General features: G+C 41.9%; 1 protein-coding gene across 7 annotated transcripts in view; it reads right to left on the bottom strand.

Annotated features, from left to right (window-relative positions):
* SBF2 (SET binding factor 2) overlaps positions 1-24,515 on the bottom strand; it is a 523,890-nt gene that overhangs the window by 254,882 nt on the left and 244,493 nt on the right. For all 7 annotated transcript variants that reach the window (XM_070073459.1, XM_008266103.4, XM_002708809.5 and 4 more), the window contains 2 exons: positions 2,136-2,268; positions 58-166 (listed from right to left, as the gene is read on the bottom strand). In XM_070073459.1, the coding sequence (XP_069929560.1) occupies positions 58-166; positions 2,136-2,155 (129 nt within the window). In that variant the 5' untranslated portion in view covers positions 2,156-2,268. The remainder of the gene's footprint in view (positions 1-57; positions 167-2,135; positions 2,269-24,515) is intronic.

The following is a 24,515-nucleotide window of genomic DNA, read 5'->3' as shown; positions in this document are numbered from 1 at the left end:
AAATAAATAAATCTTTAAAAAAATTAAAGCAGCTTATTTTAAAAAATGAATACTTACAAGTTCATGGATATCAGTTTTAAAGATAGAATGTACTCCAATAATGAAAGGCGTTGGGGAACTTAGAACTTCTAGTAGTTGTGCTGGGAGAATGGGAATATATGGATAGCTGGAAATAATAAAAACATTTTGTCAAATATATTTCTTATACAGTGATATAAGCATTTTCTTTCATGTTTATGCTAGATAAATTTTAGATTACCTATGCTTACAAATTATCAATAATACTATCACCCTTATTAATATGAAAATCTTGAAAGGAGCAATTAAAAATATTCATGTGAAAGATATGATCAGATAAAACAATATAAAGTAAATGGAACCTAAGCCAACTTACTTATCTCATTTCTCTTAGGCAAGTCGTCTCTTCAGGTATTTTAACTTTGTTTTTATTTATTTGACAGAGTTAGACAGTGAGAGAGAGACAGAGAGAAAGGTCTTCTTTCCATTGGTTCACCCCCCAAAACAGCCGCTACGGCCGGACCTATGCCAATCCAAAGCCAGGAGCCAGGTGCTTCCTCCTGGTCTCCCATGAGGGTGCAGGGGCCCAAGCACTTGGGCCATCCTCCACTGCCTTCCTGGGCCACAGCAGAGAGCGGGACTGGAAGAGAAGCAACCGGGACTAGAATTGGCGCCCATATGGGATGCCGTGCTGCAGACAGAGGATTAACCAAGTGAGCCACTGCGCCAGCCCCTTAATATTGTTTGAAAATATTTGCTTTATTTAGAAACCTGACATCAGACAGTAATACTGACTCCCTGATAAGGCCTCTGCTCTCAACATGGGGCAATAATTTCTCTATATAAAATAATCATTCAGGCCGGCGCCGTGGCTCACTAGGCTAATCCTCCGCCTTGCAGCACCGGCACACCGGGTTCTAGTCCCGGTCGGGGCGCTGGATTCTGTCCCGGTTACCCCTCTTCCAGGCCAGCTCTCTGCTGTGGCCAGGGAGCGCAGTGGAGGATGGCCCAGGTGCTTGGGCCCTGCACCCCATGGGAGACCAGGAAAAGCACCTGGCTCCTGGCTCCTGCCATCGGATCAGCGCGGTGCGCTGGCCGCAGCGCGCCGGCCGTGGCGGCCATTGGAGGGTGAACCAACAGCAAAAGGAAGACCTTTCTCTCTGTCTCTCTCTCTCACTGTCCACTCTGGCTGTCAAAAAAAATTAAAAAAAAATTAAAAAAAATAAAAATAAAAATAATCATTCAAATCTTATCTTCTATATATAATGTTTACATTCATTAAGAACAGCTAAAAAAATTAAGACCAAAAAGACTTTATCTTATTTAAAAGGTTAAGAGCATATAGACAAACAAAAATTTTTAAGGAAATTATTGAGAGAGTTGAAAATTTTACCTAGTTTGTATAGGTTTATGTTTCCTAGATACTACAATTATCAAATTAATTGAACACTATTATTAAAGATATTCTCCTTATAGCACTATTAGGCATTAATGTTTACTTTGTTTTGTTTTTATACTTTTTGTTGTAGAAAATTTCAACAAATCCTTTAAATACACAGAGAAGGAAAAAATTACTATGAAGCCTCATTATCCAACCCAGATTTGACAATACCAATCCATGGCTATATTCATATCTATATACATATCTTTCAACTCACTTTTGTTCTTTTTTCTACTCTATTATTATAAAGCAAACCCTAGATATCATTACTGTATTGTTAATCTATAAATACTTTAGGAGATGTCTAAAACAGATAAGGCCTCTTTATTAATAAATGGCAACATTATTAAAATATCTAAAATCAATAATTCTTTAATACCAATGGTCAACACTTACTGAATATTTTTATCACAAACTATATTAAGAGAAAATTAAGTATTGCTGACAATACTATTTAAATGTTGTTTTCACGAAATTAGTCAACACTCCATAATGGAAAATCTGGAAAAGTTCCAAAGTCTAGGCTAGGTTTTATCAGAATTATGACTCACATAATGGCATCACTTTAGAATTTACATTTATGCAGTTAAAAACCATTATGTCATGACATTTTGACTTATCAATAAGCAGTGTATAATTCTGGCATAAATAAAATTATCAAATAAAAAAATCTCACCTATATTTAAGAGGAAACATTAAAGATTCCAGGGCTCTACAAGCATCACTAAGTCTCTGGAAACTTGCAGAATGGAAGAGAACCTTATTTTCTGTGAGTACTGCACAGAAGAGGCTGAGGACGTTCTGAATTCCTGAAAACACAAGAGAAAAAACTTACTGAGTGCTGCCAACAATCAGACTTAAAATGACATAAAAAAAAAGAAAAAAGAAAGCCAATATTTTTGGAATCTCCAAAGGGAAATATCAGGATAAACTATAAATTGCATACAACCTGTGGGTCTTTGTTTTCCCAGATACTGTTTTATCTTTACTTTCCAAGTCAGTGTAACACTCATTGATAATAATGGTTGATTGGAAATATACTATTAACTTCTTCTCAACTTTATCTCCAAGGTCTGTACTTAAGTTCCTGTTTTAGACAATGGCATTGTTCTGCTAACTTTTTCCCATTAAAGTAAATCTGACATTAACATAATTAGACTTTGATTTGAAATTTGGTATAGCTTCTATTTTTTTACTACTTTGTTTTTTTAAAAGATTTATTTTTTGAAAAGGCAGAGTTGATAGGGTGAGGGAGAGGGCAAGAGATAACCTTCCACCTGCTACTTCACTCCCAAAGTGGCTGCAATAGCCAAGGCTGGGTTAGGCTGAAGCAAGGAGCCAAGAACTCCATCTGGGTCTCCCAAGTGAGTGGTAAAGGCCCAACTACTTGGGCCATCATTTGCTGCTTTCCCATGTGCATTATCAGAAAGCTGCATTGGAAGTAGAGCAGCTGAGACTTAAACAGGAACTTTGATAAGGCATGCAGATATCACAAATGGTTGCTTATCTAGCTGCATCATAATGTTACCCCTGTCTTTGTAACTCAGGACTTTCTCTACTTAAAATAAATATATATTTGATATATTTTAAAATCAAGTCTAACAACCTATAACATTAACCTGTAACATTTTAGTACTTCATTCCTTTTCATGCCTGAACAGCATTATTCCATTTTATGCATATACCTCATTTTGATTTCCCATCCATTCATCCTTTAGATGCACATCTGGGTTTTTGCTATCTTTTAGCTACTTGGAATAGTCCTTCTCTCAACATGCATACACATGTACCTGTTTCAGTATCCTTTTTTTTTTTTTTTTTTTTTTTTTTTTTGACAGGCAGAGTTAGGCAGTGTGAGAGAGAGAGAAACAGAGAGAAAGGTCTTCCTTTTCTGTTGGTTCACCCCCCAAATAGCTGCTATGGCCAGCGTGCTGTGCCAATACGAAGCCAGGAGCCAGGTGCTTCTCCTGGTCTCCCATGCGGGTACAGGGCCCAAGCACTTGAGCCATCCTCCACTGCACTCCTGGGCCACAGCAGAGAGCTGGACTGGAAGAGGAGCAACCGGGACTAGAATCCAGGGTGCTGGTGCTGCAGGTGGAGGATTAGCCTAGTGAGCTGTGGTGCTGGCCTTAGTATCCATTTTTAATTCTTTTGTATAAATATACCTAAAAGTTTAACTGTAAGGTTACATATGACTGCCATGTTTAATCTTTAAAGGAACTGTTTTACACAGCACTTGAACTACTTTACATTTCCACCAGCAATATGTGAATGTTCTAATTTCTTTACATCTGCAATAACACACCTTTTCCTTTTTTAAAAAAAAATTGTATCAATGCTGGTGAATACAAAATGATAATGCATTGTTGTTTTCTAATGTTTTGTAAATATCTATTTACTTGGTAGGCATAGTGGGAGGGGAAGGATGAGAATATCTTCTATCCACGCATTTATTCCCCAAATGCCTACAACAGCCATGGCTAGGCAAGGCTGAAGCCAGGAGCCAGGAACTCCAACTGAGTCTCCAACATGGGTGACCAAACCATCATTTGCTAATTTCCCAGGTGCATTAGCAGGGAGCCAGATCAGAAGCATAGTAGTGGGGACTTGAAAACCTGTACTTGTTCTGTACTGTACTGGGATGCTGGTGTCAGAACCATTTGCTGAAGAGACTCATCTTACAGTTTTGCTACTCTTGTCAAAAATCAATTCACCATAAATGTATGAGTTCATTTCTGGACTCTCAATTGTATCCACTGCTCTATGTGTCTATACTATGCCAAGGTCATACTATTTGCTTACTGAAGCTTTGTAGTACGTTTGAAATTGGGAAGAGTGAGCTGAACCTTCAAACTCTGTTCTTCCTCAATATTGCTTTGGTTATTAAATATACCACAAAATTCCACACAAATTTAAGGATCAGTTTTTGTTTTTTTGTTTTTTTGTTTTTTTTTTTTTTTTTTGACAGGCAGAGTGGACAGTGAGAGAGAGAGAGAGACAGAGAGAAAGGTCTTCTCTTGCCGCTGGTTCACCCTCCAATGGCTGCCGGCGGACCACGCTGATCCGATAGCAGGAGCCAGGTGCTTCTCCTGGTCTCCCATGGGGTGCAGGGCCCAAGCACTTGGGCCATCCTCCACTGCACTCCCTGGCCACAGCAGAGAGCTGGCCTGGAAGAGGGGCAACTGGGACAGAATCCGGCACCCTGACTGGGACTAGAACCCAGTGTGCTGGCACCGCAAGACGGAGGATTAGCCTAGTGAGCCGCGGCGCCGGCTAGCTTTTCCCTTTCTACAAAAAAGGTCATTAGAGTTTTGATAAGAGTGCACTGTATCTTTAAATTGCTTTGCATAATACCAATATCCTAACAACACTGAATCTTCCAATCCATGAACATGAGTAGCCTTTATTTCTTCAGCCAATGTTTTGTAATTTCCAAAGAACAAGCCTTTCACACTCTTGATTAAATTTATTCCTGGGCACTTTACTCTTTTAGACATAATGTAAAGGAATGGTTACACTAGTTTTATTTTCAAATTGTTTGCTGCTTGTATATCCTTTAAAAAAAAAAAAACTTTAAAAAATGAAGCACATGGGTAGGTATTTGGCACAGGGATTACGTCACCATTTGGGACACCTGCGTCCCATATAGCAGTGCCTGATTTGAATCTCAGGTTCTATGCTTCTGATCTAGCTTCATGCTTAGCATTCTGGGAAGCAGAAGGTGAGGGCTCAAGCACCGGGTCCCTGATTCCCATGTTGGAGACCTGATTGAGTTATGGATTCCTGTTACCAGCCTGGCCCTCTCTTGGCTGATATACTTGGGAGAGTGAAGCAGGGGATGGAAGATCTCTGTCCTTCAAACAAAACAAAATAAATAAAAATAGGTTTTTTTTTTTTTTTTTTGACAGGCAGAGTGGACAGTGAGAGAGAGAGACAGAGAGAAAGGTCTTCCTTTGCCGTTGGTTCACCCTCCAATGGGACAGAATCCGGTGCCCCGACCGGGACTAGAACCCAGTGTGCCGGCACCGCAAGACGGAGGATTAGCCTACTGAGCCGCGGCGCCGGCCAAAAATAGGTTTAAAAAAAAAAAAAACTAAAGAACAGGGGTTGGCACTGTAGCTAAGCCTCTACCTGCAGCGCCAGCAACCCATATGGTCACTGGTTTGTGTCACAGCTGTTGCTCTTCTGATCCAGCTCTCTGCTAATGGCCTGGGAAAGCAGTGGAAAATGGCCCAAGTGCTTGGGCCCCTGCACCCACTCGGAAGACCTGGAGGAAGCTCCTAGTTCCAGATCGATTCAACTCTGGTCATTGAGCCATCTGGGGAGTGAACCAGTGGATAGAAAACCTTTCTGTCTCTCCCTCTGTCTTCTGTAGCTCAATAATTAATTAATTTTAAAAAATCTAAAAAAATTTCAAGAACAAACCTTAGCTCGTAAGTTATACAAAAACAACTTGAGTCTGCTTTGGCCACTGGACCATATTTGATGACAGCTGGTCAAATGTTTCTCTTGTTCATAGCAAACAGTTTGAACGTCCTTTTTAAAATGTAGTTTGGGGGCCAGTGCTGTGGCGTAGCAGGTAAAGCCACCACCTGCAGTGCGGGCACACTGGTTTGAGTCCTGGCTGCTCCACTTCCAATCCAACTCTCTAGTATGGCCTGGGAAAGCAGTACAGGATGGCCCAAGCCCTTGGATCCCTGTAAACACATGGGAGACCTGGAAGAAGCTCCTGGCTTTGGATCGGTGCAGCTCTGGTCGTTGTGGCCAATTGGGGAGTGAACCAGCAGATGGAAGACCTCTCTCTCTCTCTCTCTGCATAATTCTTTCAAATAAATAAATAAATATTTTTAAAATATGTAGTTTGACAAGCTCTGCCTTTGGAATTGAGAGATTGGTGCATTTACACTTAGTTTAACTGTTGATATGGAAGATTTGTCAGCCATTTTGCTCTTTATTTAGCATATTTTTTTAAGATTTATTTTATTTGAAAGAGTTAGAGAGAGAGAGAGAGACAGCGAGAGCAGTCTTCCATCTGCTGGTTCACTCCCCAGATGGCCACAACAGCCGCAGCTGCGCCGATCCAAAGCTGGGAGTCAGGAGCTTCTTTGGGGTCTCCCACTTGGGTACAGGGGCCCAAGCATTTGGGCCATTTTCCACTGCTTTCCCAGGCCATAGCAGAGAGCTGGATCAGAAGAGCAGCAGCCAGGACTAGAACCGGTGTCCATATGGAATCCTGGTGCCCATATGGGATGCCAGCACCTCAAGCCAGGGCTTTAACCCACTGTGCCACAGCGCAGGCCCCATTTAGCATTTCTTAAGTCTTTTATTTTGTTCCACTGTTCCCCCTTGACTTCTTCAGTGTTAAATATTATTTTTTAAGTTTGTCAGTTAATTCCTCTGATGATTTTATAACTGTATTTTTAATAATTTATTTAAAAGGCAGAGTTACAGAATGAGGGAGCAGTAGAGAGAGAGAGATCTTCCAACAACTGGTTCACTCCCCAAATGGCTGCAACTGCTGGGGCTGGGCCAGACCAAAGCTAGAAGTCAAGAGCTTCTTCCAGCCAGCGCCGCGGCTCACTAGGCTAATGCTCCACCTTGCAGCGCTGGCACACTGGGTTCTAGTCCTGGTCGGGGTGTCGGATTCTGTCCCGGTTGCCCCTCTTCCAGGCCAGCTCTCTGCTGTGGCCAGGGAGTGCAGTGGAGGATGGCCCAGGTACTTGGGCCCTGCACCCCATGGGAGACCAGGAGAAGTACCTGGCTCCTGCCATTGGATCAGCGCGGTGCGTAGGCCGCAGCGCGCCAGCCGTGGCGGCCATTGGAGGGTGAACCAACAGCAAAGGAAGACCTTTCTCTCTGTCTCTCTCTCTCACTGTCCACTCTGCCTGTCAAACAAACAAACAAAAAGAGCTTCTTCCAGATCTCCCACACAGGCACAGGGGCCCAAGGACTCAGACCATCTTCTGCTGCTTTCCCAGGCCATTAGTAGGAAGCTGGATCATAAGTGGAGTAGCTGGAACTTGAACTGGCAGACATATGGGACTCTTTTTTAAATCTATATACCTTTCCCTGCAACTTAAGTTTTCTATTGACTATATCATCAAAATCTATTACTTTTTTAAACCAAATACCCACTATTATATAAATCAGCTTTGAATTTATTCTGTACCTACTGAGAAACATTTACAATGCTGCCAGTTCTGAGATGCAGACAATACCATATTGAATTTCCTTGTATAGTACCTCACGGTATGTGGAGTATGGTGAATGTTTTCTAGAGTCTGATAGGGAAATGGTAAAATGAAAACACAAAGGAGATTCATTGCCAGGTATGCAAAAGGAGATGCCAAAGCACACTTCACATACCAAATTATAGAGCTCCCCAAAATGATTCTTTTCATATTGTTATTGTTGTGAGGAATTCAACAAAAGCAAGGCTTGATCCAAGTTCTTGGCTCCACATTAGAATATACAAAAGGAGATATATATAAGGTGGGTAGGAGTTGAAACAGATAGCACATACTCAGACATAAGCACAGGCAACCTTCCTTCTCAAAGGAAGAGCTGCTGCCCCTGTGAAAGTTGGGGTCTTCCTTTTATAGGGTAGGCGGTGGTGCTTGGGGCAGGACCTAACTGATTATTCAAAGGAGTCAGTTTGGATGGAGCTTGAGTACTGCTCACTTCCATGCCTCTTTCTTTGGGCATCTCAGAAGTACCGAGGTATCTAGTACACATAGGACTCAGGTACACGATGAGGAGTGGGTGTGCCAACCCTACAGACATATTGGATATTTCCAGCCATGTGTGGGAATGGGTTGGGTGTATGTGCAGCTATGTCTGTCTACACCATTATGAAGTAAGCTTTTAAATGTTTATCTATTTGAAAAGCAAAGTGACACAGAGGAGAGAAGGAATCTTTCATCTGCTGATTCACTAGGCTGCACCAGGTCAAAACCTGGAGCCTGGAATACTATCTGGTCTCCAGTGTGGGTGGGAGGACTTACACACTTACGTCATCATCTGCTACCTCTTGGGATGTACATTATCAGTAAGCTGGATGGGAAGTGGAGCAGCTGGGATTCCAATCAGGCACTCTGAAAAGGGATGTGGGCATCCCAAGTGGCAGCTTAACCCCCTGTCCAGCATTCACTTTTTTATTTTATTTTTTTGACAGGCAGAGTGGACAGTGAGAGAGAGAGAGACAGAGAGAAAGGTCTTCCTTCCATTAGTTCACCCCCCAATGGCCGATGTGGCTGGCACATCGCGCTGATCCGAAGGCAGGAGCCAGATGCTTCTCCTGGTCTCCATGCGGGTGCAGGGCCCAAGCACTTGGGCCATCCTCCACTGCACTCCCTGGCCACAGCAGAGAGCTGGCCTGGAAGAGGGGCAACTGGGACAGAATCCGGCGCCCCGACCGGGACTAGAACCTGGTGTGCCGGTGCTGCAGGTGGAGAATTAGCCTATTGAGCCGCAGTGCTGGCCCCCGGAGATCATAGTCAAATTATTGTTCAACTGGTTCAACTGATAAATCACTTCACTTTTCTTTTGCTGTTAAGAATTTTGATCCTTTTAGAAATATCAATCATGTTTTATCTATCGGAGAAATTGTTTACTGTTTACTCAGTCTTCACCAAGCTCTAAGATCTACAGATTGATTTTCATCAACTTTGAAGTTTTTCAGCATTATTTCTTTAAATATTTTCTTCTAACCATCCCCACCATTATCTACTGGAGATACCCAATACAACCATGCTATTATTGTTTCAAGTTCCTTGAGTATCTGTTGATATTATCACTATCTCTTTCTCTCTCTTCTTCACACTGGATCATTTCTACTGACTGTTCACTTATTTTACTGATTGTTACTTCTGCTGTCTCAAATGTGTTGTTAAGCCTAAGTAGTAAACATTTTGTTTTTGTACTATTCAATTCTATACTTTTTCCATTTAAATATTTAGTTATTTACTTGAAAAGCAGAATTACAGAGATAAAAGGAGATAAAAAGAGAAAGAGATCTTTTATTTGCTGGTTCACCCCCAAATGGCTGTGACATCCAGGGGTAGGCCAAGCCAAAAAAAGGAACCTGGAACTCCATCTGAGTCTCCCATATGTGTGGCAGGGGTTTAAGTACTTGAGCCATCTTCTGCTGCTTTCCCAGGCACATTAGCAGGGAGCTGGATTGGGAGTGGTAAAGCTGGAACATGAACCAATGCCCACACAGGATGCTGGCATCACAGGCTATAGCTTCACCAACCACACCACAACACTGTCCACCAATTTTATAATTTCTATTTAGTGTTTTCTCCTACAGTTTTTATTTCATTATTAAGATCGCTTAGGTGTTGAGTCTGTTATTAGATTTTACTTCCATTCTTTCAATTTGGTTTCCATGAGCTCCTTTTAGCATATTTATAGTGGTTGATTTAATGTCTTTATCTGTTAAAAACAGTATTGGGCCAATCAGAATCAATCAACCCAGAGTATGGGTTACATTTTACTGTTTCCTTGAATGTCTCAACAATTTTGTCCAATTTTATACTTTTTTTTTGGGGGGGGGGGAGAAGCAGCTTGTTAAATTCTTTATATTGCCATAACCAGAAGTACTTCCTTTGACATGTTAATTTTGCTTTCCCAAATTTAGCCAATGCTGTCCAATTTCTACAAAAATATAACTGATGTCTTTCCTTGTAACTCAAAAACAGTGTGTAGCAAGACATTTTAAGGGGCAGGCATTGTGGCGCAGTTGGTTAAGCCACGGCCTGCAATGCTGGCATCCCAGGGCCAGTGCTGTGGCATAAAGGGAAGCTGCTGCCTGCAGTGCCGGCATCCCATATGAGCACAGAGTTGTGTCCTGGCTGCTCCACTTCTGATCCAACTCCCTGTGAATGTGCCTCGGAGTGCAGTACAAGATGGCCCAAGTCCTTGGGCTCCTGTCACCAATGTGGGAGACCCAGAAGAAGCTCCTGGGTGCTTTCTTTGATCTAGCCTAGCCTCAGCTGTTGTGGCCATTTGCAGAGTGAACCAGTGGATAGAAGTATTCTTTCTCCCCCTCCTCACCCCCTTTTCTCTGTATCTCTGCCTTCAAATAAATAAATATATATTTTTAAAAATGCTGGCATCCCTTATGGACATGGTTCAAGTCTTGGCTGCTCCACTTCTAGTCCAGCTTCCTGCTGACGTGCCTGGGAAAACAGAGGAAGATGGCCTAAGTCCTTGGGCTACTGCACCCATATGGGGAACCTGGTTCCAGGCTGGCTTTCACCTGGCCCAGCCCAGCTGTTGCAACCATTTAGGAGTCAATCAGCAGATGAAAGATCTTGCTCTCTCCATCTCAGTAACTCTGCCTTTCAAATAAAAATAAATATTAAAGAAAAAAGACTTGGTAAACAATCTTGTTATGTCTACCTAGACTTGGCATTTATTGATAATTCTTGCCTAAGTCTTTACTGTGATGATAATAAAATGACTTTCCAAATCCAGCACTCCCTCCATATTCACCAGTCTGCACCTGGCATTCTGTAGTAAGCAGTTCTCCCATTTCATCCCTGTTACTTACATTCATCCATTCCTTCATTTATATGAACTCATAGGTTCTTTCTTTCCCTCCTAAGAGTCTTTAAGTCATGACTGCATTCAATTGTGTTTGGTGCTAAATATGTCCTGGATGTAAACAGAGGGAACTCCTTTAATGTAGGTCCTATAGTTCTTTACCACTTTCTAGTTTAACAAAATCATCCAGGCTTATATTGTATATATTTTGCTCCTACCTAAATCATTCGTTTCTCCAGAGAGTTGGTACTTTCTAGTGATGAATAGTATTAAAGACCAAGATTCTAGGTACTGAAATTTATTTACTTGCTAAATCTAATATTACTTGTAAAATAGTTTCAGAACTGTTTCAGTCACTAACTCAAAGCACCAAGTGAACAAAAAGGAGTTTACTAGAAATTCTCTCCTCAAAATTGTTAAAAACTGAGGTTAGGTAGACAAATATTGTATTTCCTATTTTGAATAGCTTCTCCCCTCCCATCTTTAGTGTGGTTATGTTATGCACTTGAAAGATAGTGGAGCTTCTTATTTTCTTTTTGAAAGATGTATTTATTTGTTTGAAAGGCAGAGTGACAGAGGAGGATGGGGAGGGGGAGAGGGAAATCTTTCATGTATTTGTTCACTTGCACAATGGCTGAGTCTTGAGTAGACCAAAGCCAGAAGCTAGGAACTCCATGTGAGTCTCCCTCATGGACTCAAGCACCTGGATCATCATCTGCTGCCTTCCCAGGCACCCAAGCAGGGAGTTGGGTCAGAAGTGGATCAGCCAGGACTTAAACCAGCACTCCTATATGAAATGCTAGCACTACAGACTGTGGCTTAAACCACTATGCCACAATGTTAGCCCTTGGAATTTGTTTCTATATAATTTTAGTTTTAAGATTTTTTTTCCTATCCTGATTAATCTCATTGTTTTCTCAAATAAGACATAAACATGCTTCCAGAAGTCAAAATTATAGAGGGTATACTCAGTAGTATAGTACTGAGGTGTATTCTTGGATTTTATAATGTGCTATGATTATATTACTATTTGGGAAGGTGGGTTATCTACACACAAGAGACTCTATTAATTTAGGAATTTCTTGTGAGTTGAATTATTTAAAATCAAAAGCTTATTTTAAAACATTCTGTAGATACATTACTTTCTGATGGTTGCTGTTTCAAACTACCACAAATTTGGTGGCTTAAAATAATACAAATTTATTATCCTACATTTCTAGCGGCCAGAATCTAACCAATCTATGTGGGTTTCCAACTTTTAGTAACTCTCACATTCCTTGGCTTGTGCCTATCTTCCATCTTTAAAGCTGACATTGGGGGACCAGTGCTGTGGGATAGTGGATAAAGCCTGCCACCTGCAAAGTGCCGGCATACCATATGGGCACCAGTTCGAGTCCCAGCTGCTCCTTTTCCGATCTAGCTCTCTGCTATGGCCTGGGAAAGAAGTGGAAGATGGCCCATATGCTTAGGCTCCTGCACCCGTGTGGGAGACCTGGAAGAAGCTCCAAGCTCCTGGCTTTGGATCTGCCTAGCTGTGGCCATTGCGGCCATTTGGGGAGTAAACCAGCAGGTGGAAGACAGACCTCCCTCCCTCCTTCCCTCCCTCCCTTTCTCTCTCTCTCTGTCTCTAACTGCCTTTCAAGTAAATAAGTAAATCTTAAAAAAAAAAAAAAAGCTGACATTGGGCAGTTTTCTCACATGTGTCACTCCAACATCGACTCTTGCTTCCCTGTTCCATCTGTTAAGGACACTTGTGATTACACTGGGACTATCTGGGGTTGGAGCTACCTAAAGAAACCAACTTTTGAGTTGAATTTTAAAGGATAAGCATTAGTTAGGGAGATGAGAAGGTGAACACACTCAAAGTTGACAGAAGGACATGTATAAAGAAATAAGACTGTGGTAGCAATAGTCATTAACACATTATGGGTAACTCTGCTAAGGCCAATTCATGCAATAAGAGAAAGTCCAGACATTTTTTGGGAAGAATTACCCCTCTCTCCTCCTATCAGAAGTCTCTGTCTTACCTTCTGACCCCAAAATGGTAACTCATTCACAAGCAGCTTGTCAGAAAATAAAATTTCTATTTACCATGAATCAGTGTCAGGTAAATTGTGAAAAAGAAAGGCAAGCATTTCTAAGGAACTATCCACTATTTAGCCTGGTTAAAAACAAACAGCCTACTTTATCAAGGAGAAAAAATATTGTGCAGTATTTACTAAGACAAGATCTAAGTCTCACAATTTAAATATGAGTTAGAGACAACATTTTAGTGCTTGGAGTAAGCTTCTTATTATCCAGAAACTTAATAGTGTAACACAGAACAACATACTCATGCCCGATTCTTAAATGTCATATACTTCCCCAAGCTTTACATAATGACTTCAAATATTTTAAGAAATTGCATAAATGATTTTTATTTCTAAGTAACAATATTTGTTGCTATATCCATAGCTACATTTAGAAAGTCAATTTCTTTTACTTTCTTAAGTCATGATAAGTATTCTGACTGCATTGTTTCCTAGTCTTCTGCAGCCCGACGTCCATCTGAAGTCACACAGTGAGAGCAGAGGAGACAGTCTGAAACACTCTCCCTGATAATCTCCTGATTTCACTACAACGGCACATACACATCCTGTTGATTATTTAAAACTGCAAAGTATTCTGAAAAACTTCCTGATCTCAAGCTTCTTGAGAGGTTGGAGTTCCAAAATCCACTGCATTAAGCCTGTTTGTTTCCTGTTTTGGGATGAGGGTGGTGGGCATTTTCCTAGAATCCCTTCCTTCTTTCAATAATGATGAAATACTGAAAAAAACAAAATACTGTGTCTCAGCTTTCAAATGAGTAAACCAAGGAATGGAAGGCTCTGCTTTCAAGCCAGGATATGTTTCAGAAAGTTCTATACAATTTATTTATTTTGTCTCTCTTTCAAACATGTATTTATTTGGAAGGTAAAGCAACACAGAGTTGGGGCTGAGGGGAGGCAGAGAGACAGAGAAAGAGACAGACAGGCACAGACTGATCTTCAATTTGCTGGTTCATTTCCCAAATGACCACAACAGCCGAAGCCAGGCCAGGCCAAAGCCAGGAACCAGGAGCCAGGAGCTCTATCCAGGTCTGCCCACTTGGTGGCAGTGGCCCGAGCACTTGGGTCATCATCTGCTGCCTTCCTAGGCATATCTGCAGGAAGATGGATGTGGAGCAGAGAAGCTGGGACTCATAGCGGCACTCCAACATGGCATCCTATCAGTGGCTTCACCAGCTGTGCCATAATGCCCACCTCTGAAGAGCATCACTTAATAAAATTATGGTTATCTTTCCTCAGAGCATTTATATTCAAAAAAGGATAACGCTACACAAAGGTAAGTATTTAATAATAGCATTTAAGTGCCATAAAAGGACAATGGGTAGATAGTTTTGAATCATATTCTTCTGAACTGTCTTCAAAAATATATCATGTAGCAACTACATACTTTATTATGTGTTAATCTGATAAGTTTAGTATATAAGTCAACCAGGGACTCAAAGTCAGCTTTTGTATTTTCAAAATGATTTTCTACAGAAATAGCATAAATACTTAATTTTCAGTTTGAAATGAGAAGCAGTTAGTTTCTCAATAACACTCTGAATAATTCCCACCACTCTAAGCATTAGTTTCATCAAATATCTCACTATTCCGTGAAGGCCTTTCATGACCCCTTATACTGCTGCACATGCTTTTCTTCTGGAATGCTCCTCTTATCCTTCTTCCTCTTTTCTAGTTAGTAACAACTTGCTCTTGAATTTTGATTTTTATATTAATTATATTGTACTATATTTAAAAATATTAGCTATTTCTCCACTAAGCTGAAAGTATATCCAGGATGAAGGCTGTGATTTATTCATCTTTTTTTTCTTTTTTTTTTGACAGGCAGAGTGGACAGTGAGAGAGAGAGACAGAGAGAAAGGTCTTCCTTTTCCGTTGGTTCACCCCCCAATGGCCACCGCAGCTGGCGCACCGCGCTGATCCGAAGGCAGGAGCCAGATGCTTCTCCTGGTCTCCCATGCGGGTGCAGGGTCCAAGGACCTGGGCCATCTTCCACTGCACTCCCGGGCCACAGCAGAGAGCTGGCCTGGAAGAGGGGCAACTAGGACAGAATCCGGCGCGCCGACCAGGACTAGAACCCAGTGTGCTGGCGCTGCAGGCGGAGGATTAGCCTAGTGAGCTGTGGCGCCGGCCGATTTATTCATCTTTATATTCCCAGTGACAAACTTATTAGGATCTGGCACATGGTAATGGCTTTGTAAATATTTGATGAAAAATTGTATTCTACCATAATGTATGTCGATAAGCATAATAGGAACTTTATTTACAGACTCTTGTATTATTTGTTCCAAGAAATTAAATTGGAATAGTCTTCCTCAGAGATCCTTAGGACTGGGGAATACAGTATATGTGGTAAGTAGCTTCTGAAGAAAAGTGCTCCAGAGTGCAATAGTTAGGAGATTAAGTTAGTTTGAAATCCCTAAGTTACACAGCTGATATTCAAACTATTAAAAAACACTAATCACAGACATAAACACCAAATTTTCTAGATTCCCCTCTTCTGTGTAGGGCACAGTATCCCACTCATAGTAATACTAGAAATTCAAGTTTCAAACTATCTTTTTGAAATAAAAAGTATTGAGAAAGCAAGTGATTATTCATAAGGGAGGATAAGACTAAGACAAGTAATTATGACATGTTAATGAGCTAGGAAAACTGAGTTATGAGAGAAATATGACCCATGACACTAGATTTTGACTATTTATGGAAAAGGATAAAATAAGGTAGTTCATAAATTCACCAAACAACATTTTTTAAAGCACTGCCTTTAAAAAATTTTGCACATCTTTCTTTTTCTTTGAGAGTTTTTTGAGAACAGAGGCAGCAAGACAAAGTCACTCTAACCAGCAGTTTACTCCTCAATGGCTGCAACAGCCAGGGCTGAGTCACAAGCCAGGCCCTCAATCCAGGTCTCCCTCATGGGTGGCGGGACCCAAATACTTGAGCCATCACCTGCTGTTTCTCAGGGTGCACATTAGCAGGAGGATGGAATTGTTAAGTGGAGTCAAGACTTGAACCTAGGCACTCTGATAGAGGATGTGGGTATCACAAAGGGTGCCTTAACCACTGTGGCAAATGCCTGCCCCAAGAGTCCACTGTGTTGCACCGAACTCTCATGCTAAGCCTCTGCAGACCATGCTAAAAATCAAAATGGAGTCACTCATGTGAAAGTTCCATGTCACAAAGCTGAAAATAAGGTATATATTTGACTTTCCAAAGTCAGAAAATAGTTTTAATTGGCATAACTGAAATTCCCTCTGCTTCAGTGTTTACACACACAAAAGTAACCTGAAATAATGGGATTTTAAGCATTCAGTTATTTTCCGACTGTTCTGCATCCTTGTACCAAACTTAAAATGACAGTAATTTTGAAATGACTAAACTCCCTTTGCATTTTTGTTTCTGTTTTCTTTAGTCCTTTTCTGCTTATAAAACCAACTTCTTCTGCTTAGCCCATCAAAAAACTTACTCAATTTTATGAAGTGTTGCCCAATTCTAAAATTTAAAAAAAGGCAATTAAAACTGTTAAACTAAACTGTTGTTATTTTGGTCTTCTAACACTAAAAAGTAAAAATAATGTTGGTTAGATAAACTGAAAACAACTTCAGCTCTTTTAATGACATTTAAAAAATCTACATTTATTATAAGAGGAAATCAAAGGAGAAAGACTGAAGCAATAATAGCTAATGAAAAACTGACTAAAGCTAAACACAAGTAAGGTAAAAGAAAGTACGCATACATAAAAGTATAAACACAGATGATACAAGAGTACTGTGGCTGCACTATGGAAACAAAGTGATGATAGCTGAAGGGTTAGGTTCAGTTCACTTGGTGACTTTAAAAGTATAACAAAGAGTATACTGTGAAAACTGAGTAATCAACATTCTAATGTGTTCGCAATTAAAATCCAAATCTGCATGTACAGCAATTACAAAAAACATACAGGGTATTATATAAGATGAGGTCCAGGAGGGATAACAAATCCAGCAGGAATGGATTCAATTTAAATACCAAAGGAGTTATTTAAAAAAAAAAAAATCAGTTCCCAGTGAGATCCCAGTGGAAAGAACGGGCCATCAAAGAAGGAGGTACCTTTCTCTGAACGGAGGAGAGAACTTCCACTTTGACTATGACCTTCTCTAAATAAGAACGGAGTCGGCGAACTCAAAAGGCTTCCATAGCCTTGGCAACTCATGACAAGAGCCTAGGGTGAGCCGGCGCCGCAGCTCAATAGGCTAATCCTCTGCCTTGCAGCACCAGCACACCGGGTTCTAGTCCCGGTCGGGGCACCGGATTCTGTCCCGGTTGCCCCTTTTCCAGGCCAGCTCTCTGCTATGGCCCGGGAGTGCAGTGGAGGATGGCCCAAGTCCTTGGGCCCTGCACCTGCATGGGAGACCAGGAGAAGCACCTGGCTCCTGGCTTCGGATCAGTGCCATGCGGCGGCCATTGGAGGGTGAACCAATGGCAAAGGAAGACCTCTCTCTCTCTCTCTCACTGTCCACTCTGCCTGTCAAAAAAAAAAAAAAAAAAAAAAAAAAAAAGCCTAGGGTGATTACTGACTCCATAAACAAGAGTGTCAATTTGCTAAGTCAACAACAGGAGTCACTGTGCACTTACTCCTCATGTAGGATCTCTGTCCTTAATGTGTTGTACAATGTGAATTAATGGTATACCTAGTACTCAAACAGTACTTTACACTTTGTGTTTCTGTGGGTGCAAACTGTTGAAATCTTTACTTAATATATACTGAATTGATCTTCTCTATATAAAGATAATTGAAAATGAATCTTGATGTGAATGGAATGGGAGAGGGAGCGGGAGATGGGAGGGTTGAGAGTGGGAGAGAAGTTATGGGGGGGGAAGCCATTGTAATCCATGAGCTGTACTTTGGAAATTTATATTTATTAGATAAAAGTTAAACAAAAATCAATTCCAGCCAGCACCGTGGCTCACTTGGTTAATCTTCTGCCTGCGGCGGCAGCATCCCATATGGGCACTGGGTTCTAGGCCCGGTGGCTCCTTTTCTAGTCCATCTCTCTGCTGTGGCCCAGGAGGGCAGTGGAGGATGGTCCAAGTGCTTGGGCCCCTGCACCCGCATGGGAGACCAGGAAGAAGCACCTGGCTCCTGGCTTTGGATCGGCGCAGTGCTGGCCGTAGCAGCCATTTGGGGAGCAAACCAACAAAAGGAAGACCTTTCTCTCTGTCTCTGTCTATAACTCTACCTGTCAAATTAAAAAAAAAAAAAAGTTCCTGGGGCTGGAGCTGTGGCATAGCAGGGTAAAGCCATTGCCTGCAGTGCCATCATCCCATAAGGGCTCAGGTTCAAGTCCCTGCTGCTCCACTTCTAATCCAGCTCTCTGCTTTGGCCTGGGAAAGCAGTAGAAGATGGCCCAAGTCCTTGGGCCCCTACACCTTGTGGGAGACCTGGAAGAAGCTCCTGGCTCCTGGTTCCAGATCAGCCCAGCTCTGACTATTCGCAGCCAGTTGGGGAGTGAACCAGTGGATGGAAGACCTCTCTTTCTCTCTCTCTCCCTCTCTCTCTCTCTCCGTCTTCCTCTCTCCCTCCCTCTCTCTCTCCTCTACCTCTGTAACTCTGCCTTTCAAATAAATAAATCTTTGAAAAAGAAAGTTTCTATAAATACAATCTTACTAATGTAAAGCACTACTGTTTACTGTACTTAACACACAAATATTTAGGCAAACAAACATTTCACACAGGCTAGAACAAGAGAAGAACCAAATAAATAAAAAGATGATAAGCAAGAGATAAAGGTGATTAACAGGAAATTATGGGGTCAGAACGGCACAGATCCACATAATTATTTTTGGAAAACAATTTCAGTATCCTACCAATTCATAGAGAGAAGAACAAAGGAAATGCTATCATTACATTTAGACTTTTCACAGGAAAACTAGTCAAGGCTACAAAAGAATCTTCTAGTCTTATCTGCTTCCTGTCTGTGCTTTGTAAAATCCACAACTACCACCCTCCCACCTCCCCCAGCCCGGCCAACCCAGGTAGTGAACTCTGATAATGGTCTAATATTGGCCTTCAACTGGTCCAACCAAAATGAGTAGTGATAAGAGAATGCCTTTAGACAGAATTATCACCACCACAGGCTTTGGAAACTACAACTCCGCACACAGCACTGTCTTTCTGCTTTCCTCCTTATCTTTCCCCCATTCTTTCTCTGAAAAAAGAGGATTTAGAATATGCAAGCAAAAAGTAATTAAGCTCAAAATATTAAAGGAAATAACAAAAATTTCATCTTCAAGTGAGCAATCATCATGGATTCTGGAAGCTTCATTAGAAATCATCTAGGGGCCGGCACTGTGCTTTAGCAGGTAAAGCTGCTGGCTGCACTGCCGGCATCCCAAATGGGTGGCTGCTCTACTTCCAATCCAGCTCTCTGCCGTGGCCTGGGAGGGCAGTGGAGGATGGCCCAGGTACTTGGGCTCCTCCCAGCATCTGCGTGGGATACCCGGAGGCGGCTCCTAGCTTTGGATTGGCACAGCTCTGGCTGCTATGGCCAATTGAGGAGTGAACCGGCAGGTGGAAGACCTCTCCCTCTCTCTCTCTCTCTGCTTCTTTTTCTCTCTCTGTGTAGCTCTGACTTTCAAATAAAATAAAAGAATCTTAAAAAAAAAAAAAAAAAGAAAGAATCTAATGAGGTATGACTTCCATCCTGTCATTTGTTTACTCGATAGACACTAATGAACAGCCTTTGTGCTTCATGCACTGTGCTAGATACAGAAGACACAAGAATAATAAGATGGAGTTGTTCCTGAAGCTCACAGTCCAATGAGGGAAAATGTCCCATAAACAAACAGGGGAAAATCATCAGACAGAATTTCAGTATCATCCCCAAGCAACCTGGAACCTAGACTGCCTACCTACAATCAATTTATGTGAGAAGGATAAAATTTTAATTTGCTCAAGCCATGTAATTTTTAAGGTATTTTTAAAAAACGAAGTTAGGTCTGATACAAAGGAACTAATCGAAAAGATTAGGTAAGAACAGGTGAGGTGGAATCACAATGTATGCCAGCCCTGTGTTGTAACACCACCTGTTGTTACCTGTGTCCAGTTATCCACTATGCCCACTTTCCCACACAGTCACTGTGCCTCATCCAGGACCATAATGGAGACCTCATGATGGCCACATGGAAGTTAAGCTCCAAGCTGAAGTGCCATGAAACTCCCAGACAGCCTCCTATACAATAAATCCCACCCACACGCCAGCCCACTTGGATATTCAATTAGATATGATGCCCCTACCTCATAAAAGGCACGATAATCCATGTGAGATTGGCCTTTTTTGCTTGTAGATTCTGGACCTTACTTTTGGGTCCTACTCTGGCCTCTTCCCATGCTCTCTCCTCACAGACAGATCTCTCTGGCCCACTCGTGGCAAGTATCTCTTGGTGTGGGGTTGCCCACATGCTTGTGTGAAAGCATATTCACTCGGGGCTGGTGCTGTGGCGCAGTGGGTTAAGGCCCTGGCCTGAAGCGCTGGCATCCCACATGGGCGCCGGTTCTAGTTCCGGCAACTCCTCTTCCGATCCAGCTCACTGCTATGGCCTGGGAAAGCATCTGCATGGGAGACCTGGAGGAAGCTCCAGGCTCCTGGCTCCTGACTTCGGGTCGGCGCAGCTCCAGCCATTGCAGCCACCTGGGGAGTGAACCAACGGATGGAAGACCTCTCTCTCTCTCTCTCTCTCTCTCTGCTTTTCCTCTCTCTGTAACTCTGACTTTCAAATAAATAAAATAAATCTTTTAAAAAAAAAGAAAGCATATTTACTCTCTCACTTTTAAATAAATCCTGCTTTCACTGTGAGCTATATTTATGCCTCTGCTTTGAATTCTTATCTCTGTGGGGGCAATAACTTGGAATAAAAATTGAGATAGTTAGGCCCACAACAGGTATACCTAGAAAACGTTAAATGATTTTCCAAGTTTTTTAAGAATGTATTTTTATTGTCAAACTAAACACAGATAGGATAATCTCACAAATAAAAAAACCGGCTTAGTGAGTTATCTTAAAAAAATCACCCATGTCAAGAAAGAGAACTTTATCAGCAACCCTGCAAGCCCCTCAGTCATAACCTGTCTCTACTGCTTTAGGTAACCATTTGACTTAACCAATTTTCTGTGTCACCACACACCCCGACCACCAACAAATGCATCCTGATGCTATAGTTCAGTCTCATTCTATTAAATAATAGGATGTCTTTTTTTTAAAAAGATTTTTTAATTATTTATTTGACAGGTAGAGTTATAGACAGTGAGACAGATTAGAGAGGTCTTCCATCTGATGGTTCACCACCAAAATGGCTTCAACAGCTGGGGTTACGCTGATCTGAAGCCAGGAGCCAGGTGCCTCTTCCTGGTCTCCCATGCAGCTGCAGGGGCCCAAGCACCTGGGCCATCCTCCACTGCTTTCCCAGGCCACAGCAGAGAGCTGGACTGGAAGAGGAGCAACCAGAACTAGAACCCGGCGCCCATATGGAATGCTGACTCACATCTGGATTAACCTAGTGCACCACAGCACCGAACCCATAGCATGTCTTTTAATCTCCTCCTCTCATTTTTTCTCCCTACAATTTATTGGCTAAAGAACCTGGAATTTTCAACTGACAGTTTCTGAGAGCCTGGATTTTTATAATTACATTCTGTTGGTGCAGTTCAATGTGTGCCTCTGTCTTCTCTATTTCCTGTCATCAAATTCAGGTTTTATCTCTCTACCAAATCTACTGCTACTGTCTGGCAAGAATAGGAATTTAGTATTTGATTTTCTTTTTGTGCTAACAGCTGCTGATGCTTGTACCTTCATCACTGCTTTACCATTTATTAATTAAGGTAATTTTGAAAAAAGATAATTCTCCTAATCTACTCTTGGATTACCTGATCTCATTATTTCATTCATTGTTAAGTTTTCAAGATAAGAAATTAGTTCCTTGTCATATTCTGAGGTAGGTGACAATTCCCCCCCCCCTTATAATATTTATTTTATTTATTTGAAAGACAAAAGTTACAGAGAGAGGTAGAGCCAGGGAGAGCCAAGGAGAGGGAGGGAGGGAGGGAGGGAGAGAGGGAGGGGGGGAGGGAGGGAGGGAGAGAGGGAGGGAGGGAGGGAGGGAGGGAGAGAGGGATCCGATGGCAGGAGCCAGGAGCCAGGTGCTTCTCCTGGTCTCCCATGCAGGTGCAGGGCCCAAGCACTTGGGCCATCCTCCACTGCACTCCCGGGCCACAGCAGAGAGCTGGACTGGAAGAGGGGCAACTGGGACTAGAACCCAGTGCCCATAAGGGATGTCGGCGCCTCAGGCAGAGGATTAACCAAGTGAGCCACGGCGCCAGCCCTGACAATTCCCTTCTAACGTAAGAATTCATGAATCTTAAAACAACTGCTATTTTAAAACCAACAGCAATTATTATACTTTTTGAAGCTAAAATTCTCCCATTTTAGATCAGCTGCAAGGCTCTTGTAGAAGGCTCCTCAGTTCTTTTGATAAGGCCCAAACAGTTTTTTCCTTATCAAGATACAAATCAACATCACAGCATTCACCCAGTTTAAAATGTACAATTCTGTAGTTTTTGGTATAGTCACAAGTTATTTCATATCTAACTCAGAACAATTTCATCACACAAGAGAAACCCCACATGTACCAGCAGTCACATTCCTGTGCCCACTCTCTCCCCAGCCCCTGGTAACCACTAATTTATTTTCTCCATGGATTTCCTGTTTTGGAAACCATATAAAAGTGGAAACGCACAATATGTGGCCTTTTGTTGTTTGACTTCTTTCACTTAGTGTGTTTTCAGGATTCATCTATATTATAGCATGTATCAATATTCCATTCCTTTCTCTGGCTGAAAAATTTTTCATTGTGTGGATACGCCAAAATCTGCTTATCCATTCAGTAGCGGACATTTGGTTTATTTCCATTTTCTTCCTTTCTGTTCTTTCTTTTCTTTTCTTTTTTTTTTTTAAGATTTATGTATCTGAGAGGTGGAGATATAGAGAGGGATACACAGAGAAATCTTCCATCCAGTGGTATACTACCCAAATGGCCAGAACGGCTGGGGCGGGGCTGGGCTGGGCCGACCCTGAGAACCAGGAGCTTCTTCCAGGTCTCTCACGTGGATGTAGGGGCCCACATACTTGGACCATCTTCTGCTGCTTTCCCAGGAATATTAGCAGGGAGCTGGATGAGAGGAGGAACAGCTAGAACTTGAACTGATACCAGGTGTTGCAGGCAGTGGCTTAGCCCATTGCAACATGATGCCAGTTCCCATTTTCTGTTACAGATAATGTTGCTGTGAGCACTCATCTACAAATGTTTGTGTAAATGTTTTCAATTTTCTTTTAGAATTTGACACATTTTGATTACCTATATATCTGTAAAACCACTGCCACAATTAAGATTATGAACCCAAACATCATCCAAAAAGTTTCCTCATGTTCCTATGTAATCTCTCTTCCTGCCTACAATACCAGTTGGTTTTGCTATCACAGATTATATTACATTTTTTTTTTTTTGACAGGCAGAGTGGACAGTGAGAGAGAGAGACAGAGAGAAAGGTCTTCCTTTGCCGTTGGTTCACCCTCCAATGGCCGCCGCGGCCAGCGCGCTGCGGCCGGCGCACCACGCTGATCCGATGGCAGGAGCCAGGAGCCAGGTGCTTTTCCTGGTCTCCCATGGGGTGCAGGGCCCAAGCACCTGGGCCATCCTCCACTGCACTCCCTGGCCACAGCAGAGAGCTGGCCTGGAAGAGGGGCCACCGGGACAGAATCCGGCGCCCCAACCGGGACTAGAACCTGGTGTGCCGGCGCCGCTAGGCGGAGGATTAGCCTAGTGAGCCGTGGCGCCGGCAGATTATATTACATTTTTCAGAACTTAACAGAAACTGATCATTAGCATAAACATTTTCAGGTTCATATATGTTGTATGTATGAATGATTCATTCCTTTGTATTGCTTAATAGTATTCCACTGTTTGGATATACCAGGGACTTTTATCCATTCCCATTATCACTGACACATTACCACTGATGGACCCTGAACCTGTGTTCAGTTTCCACTACTATAAATACAATGCTTAAGAGCATTTCAGTATGAATATTTTTATGGACATGTATCATCATTTTCTTTGGTTAAATACCTAGGGGTAGAATGGCTGGAACATAGAGTTTATTTAACTTTAAAAAAAAGTCAAACTATTCCAAGGTAGCTATACTTTTGTCTTAACAGCAAATATACTTAATTCTTAATAGCAAAGAATAATAGCTCTACCTTCTTTGTATCTTCGCATTGGTAGCTCTCCAAAAAGATACAAGAGTGGATGCTCTTCTCCCTCCCGAGGGATAAATCTCAAGTTACATGCTTTCTTACAATCGCAGCAAGCTGTGCAACACACTG

Source organism: Oryctolagus cuniculus, chromosome 1 (genome assembly GCF_964237555.1).
Source record: "Oryctolagus cuniculus chromosome 1, mOryCun1.1, whole genome shotgun sequence".
NCBI lineage: Eukaryota > Metazoa > Chordata > Mammalia > Lagomorpha > Leporidae > Oryctolagus > Oryctolagus cuniculus.
This window is presented reverse-complemented; position numbering and strand designations above follow the sequence as displayed.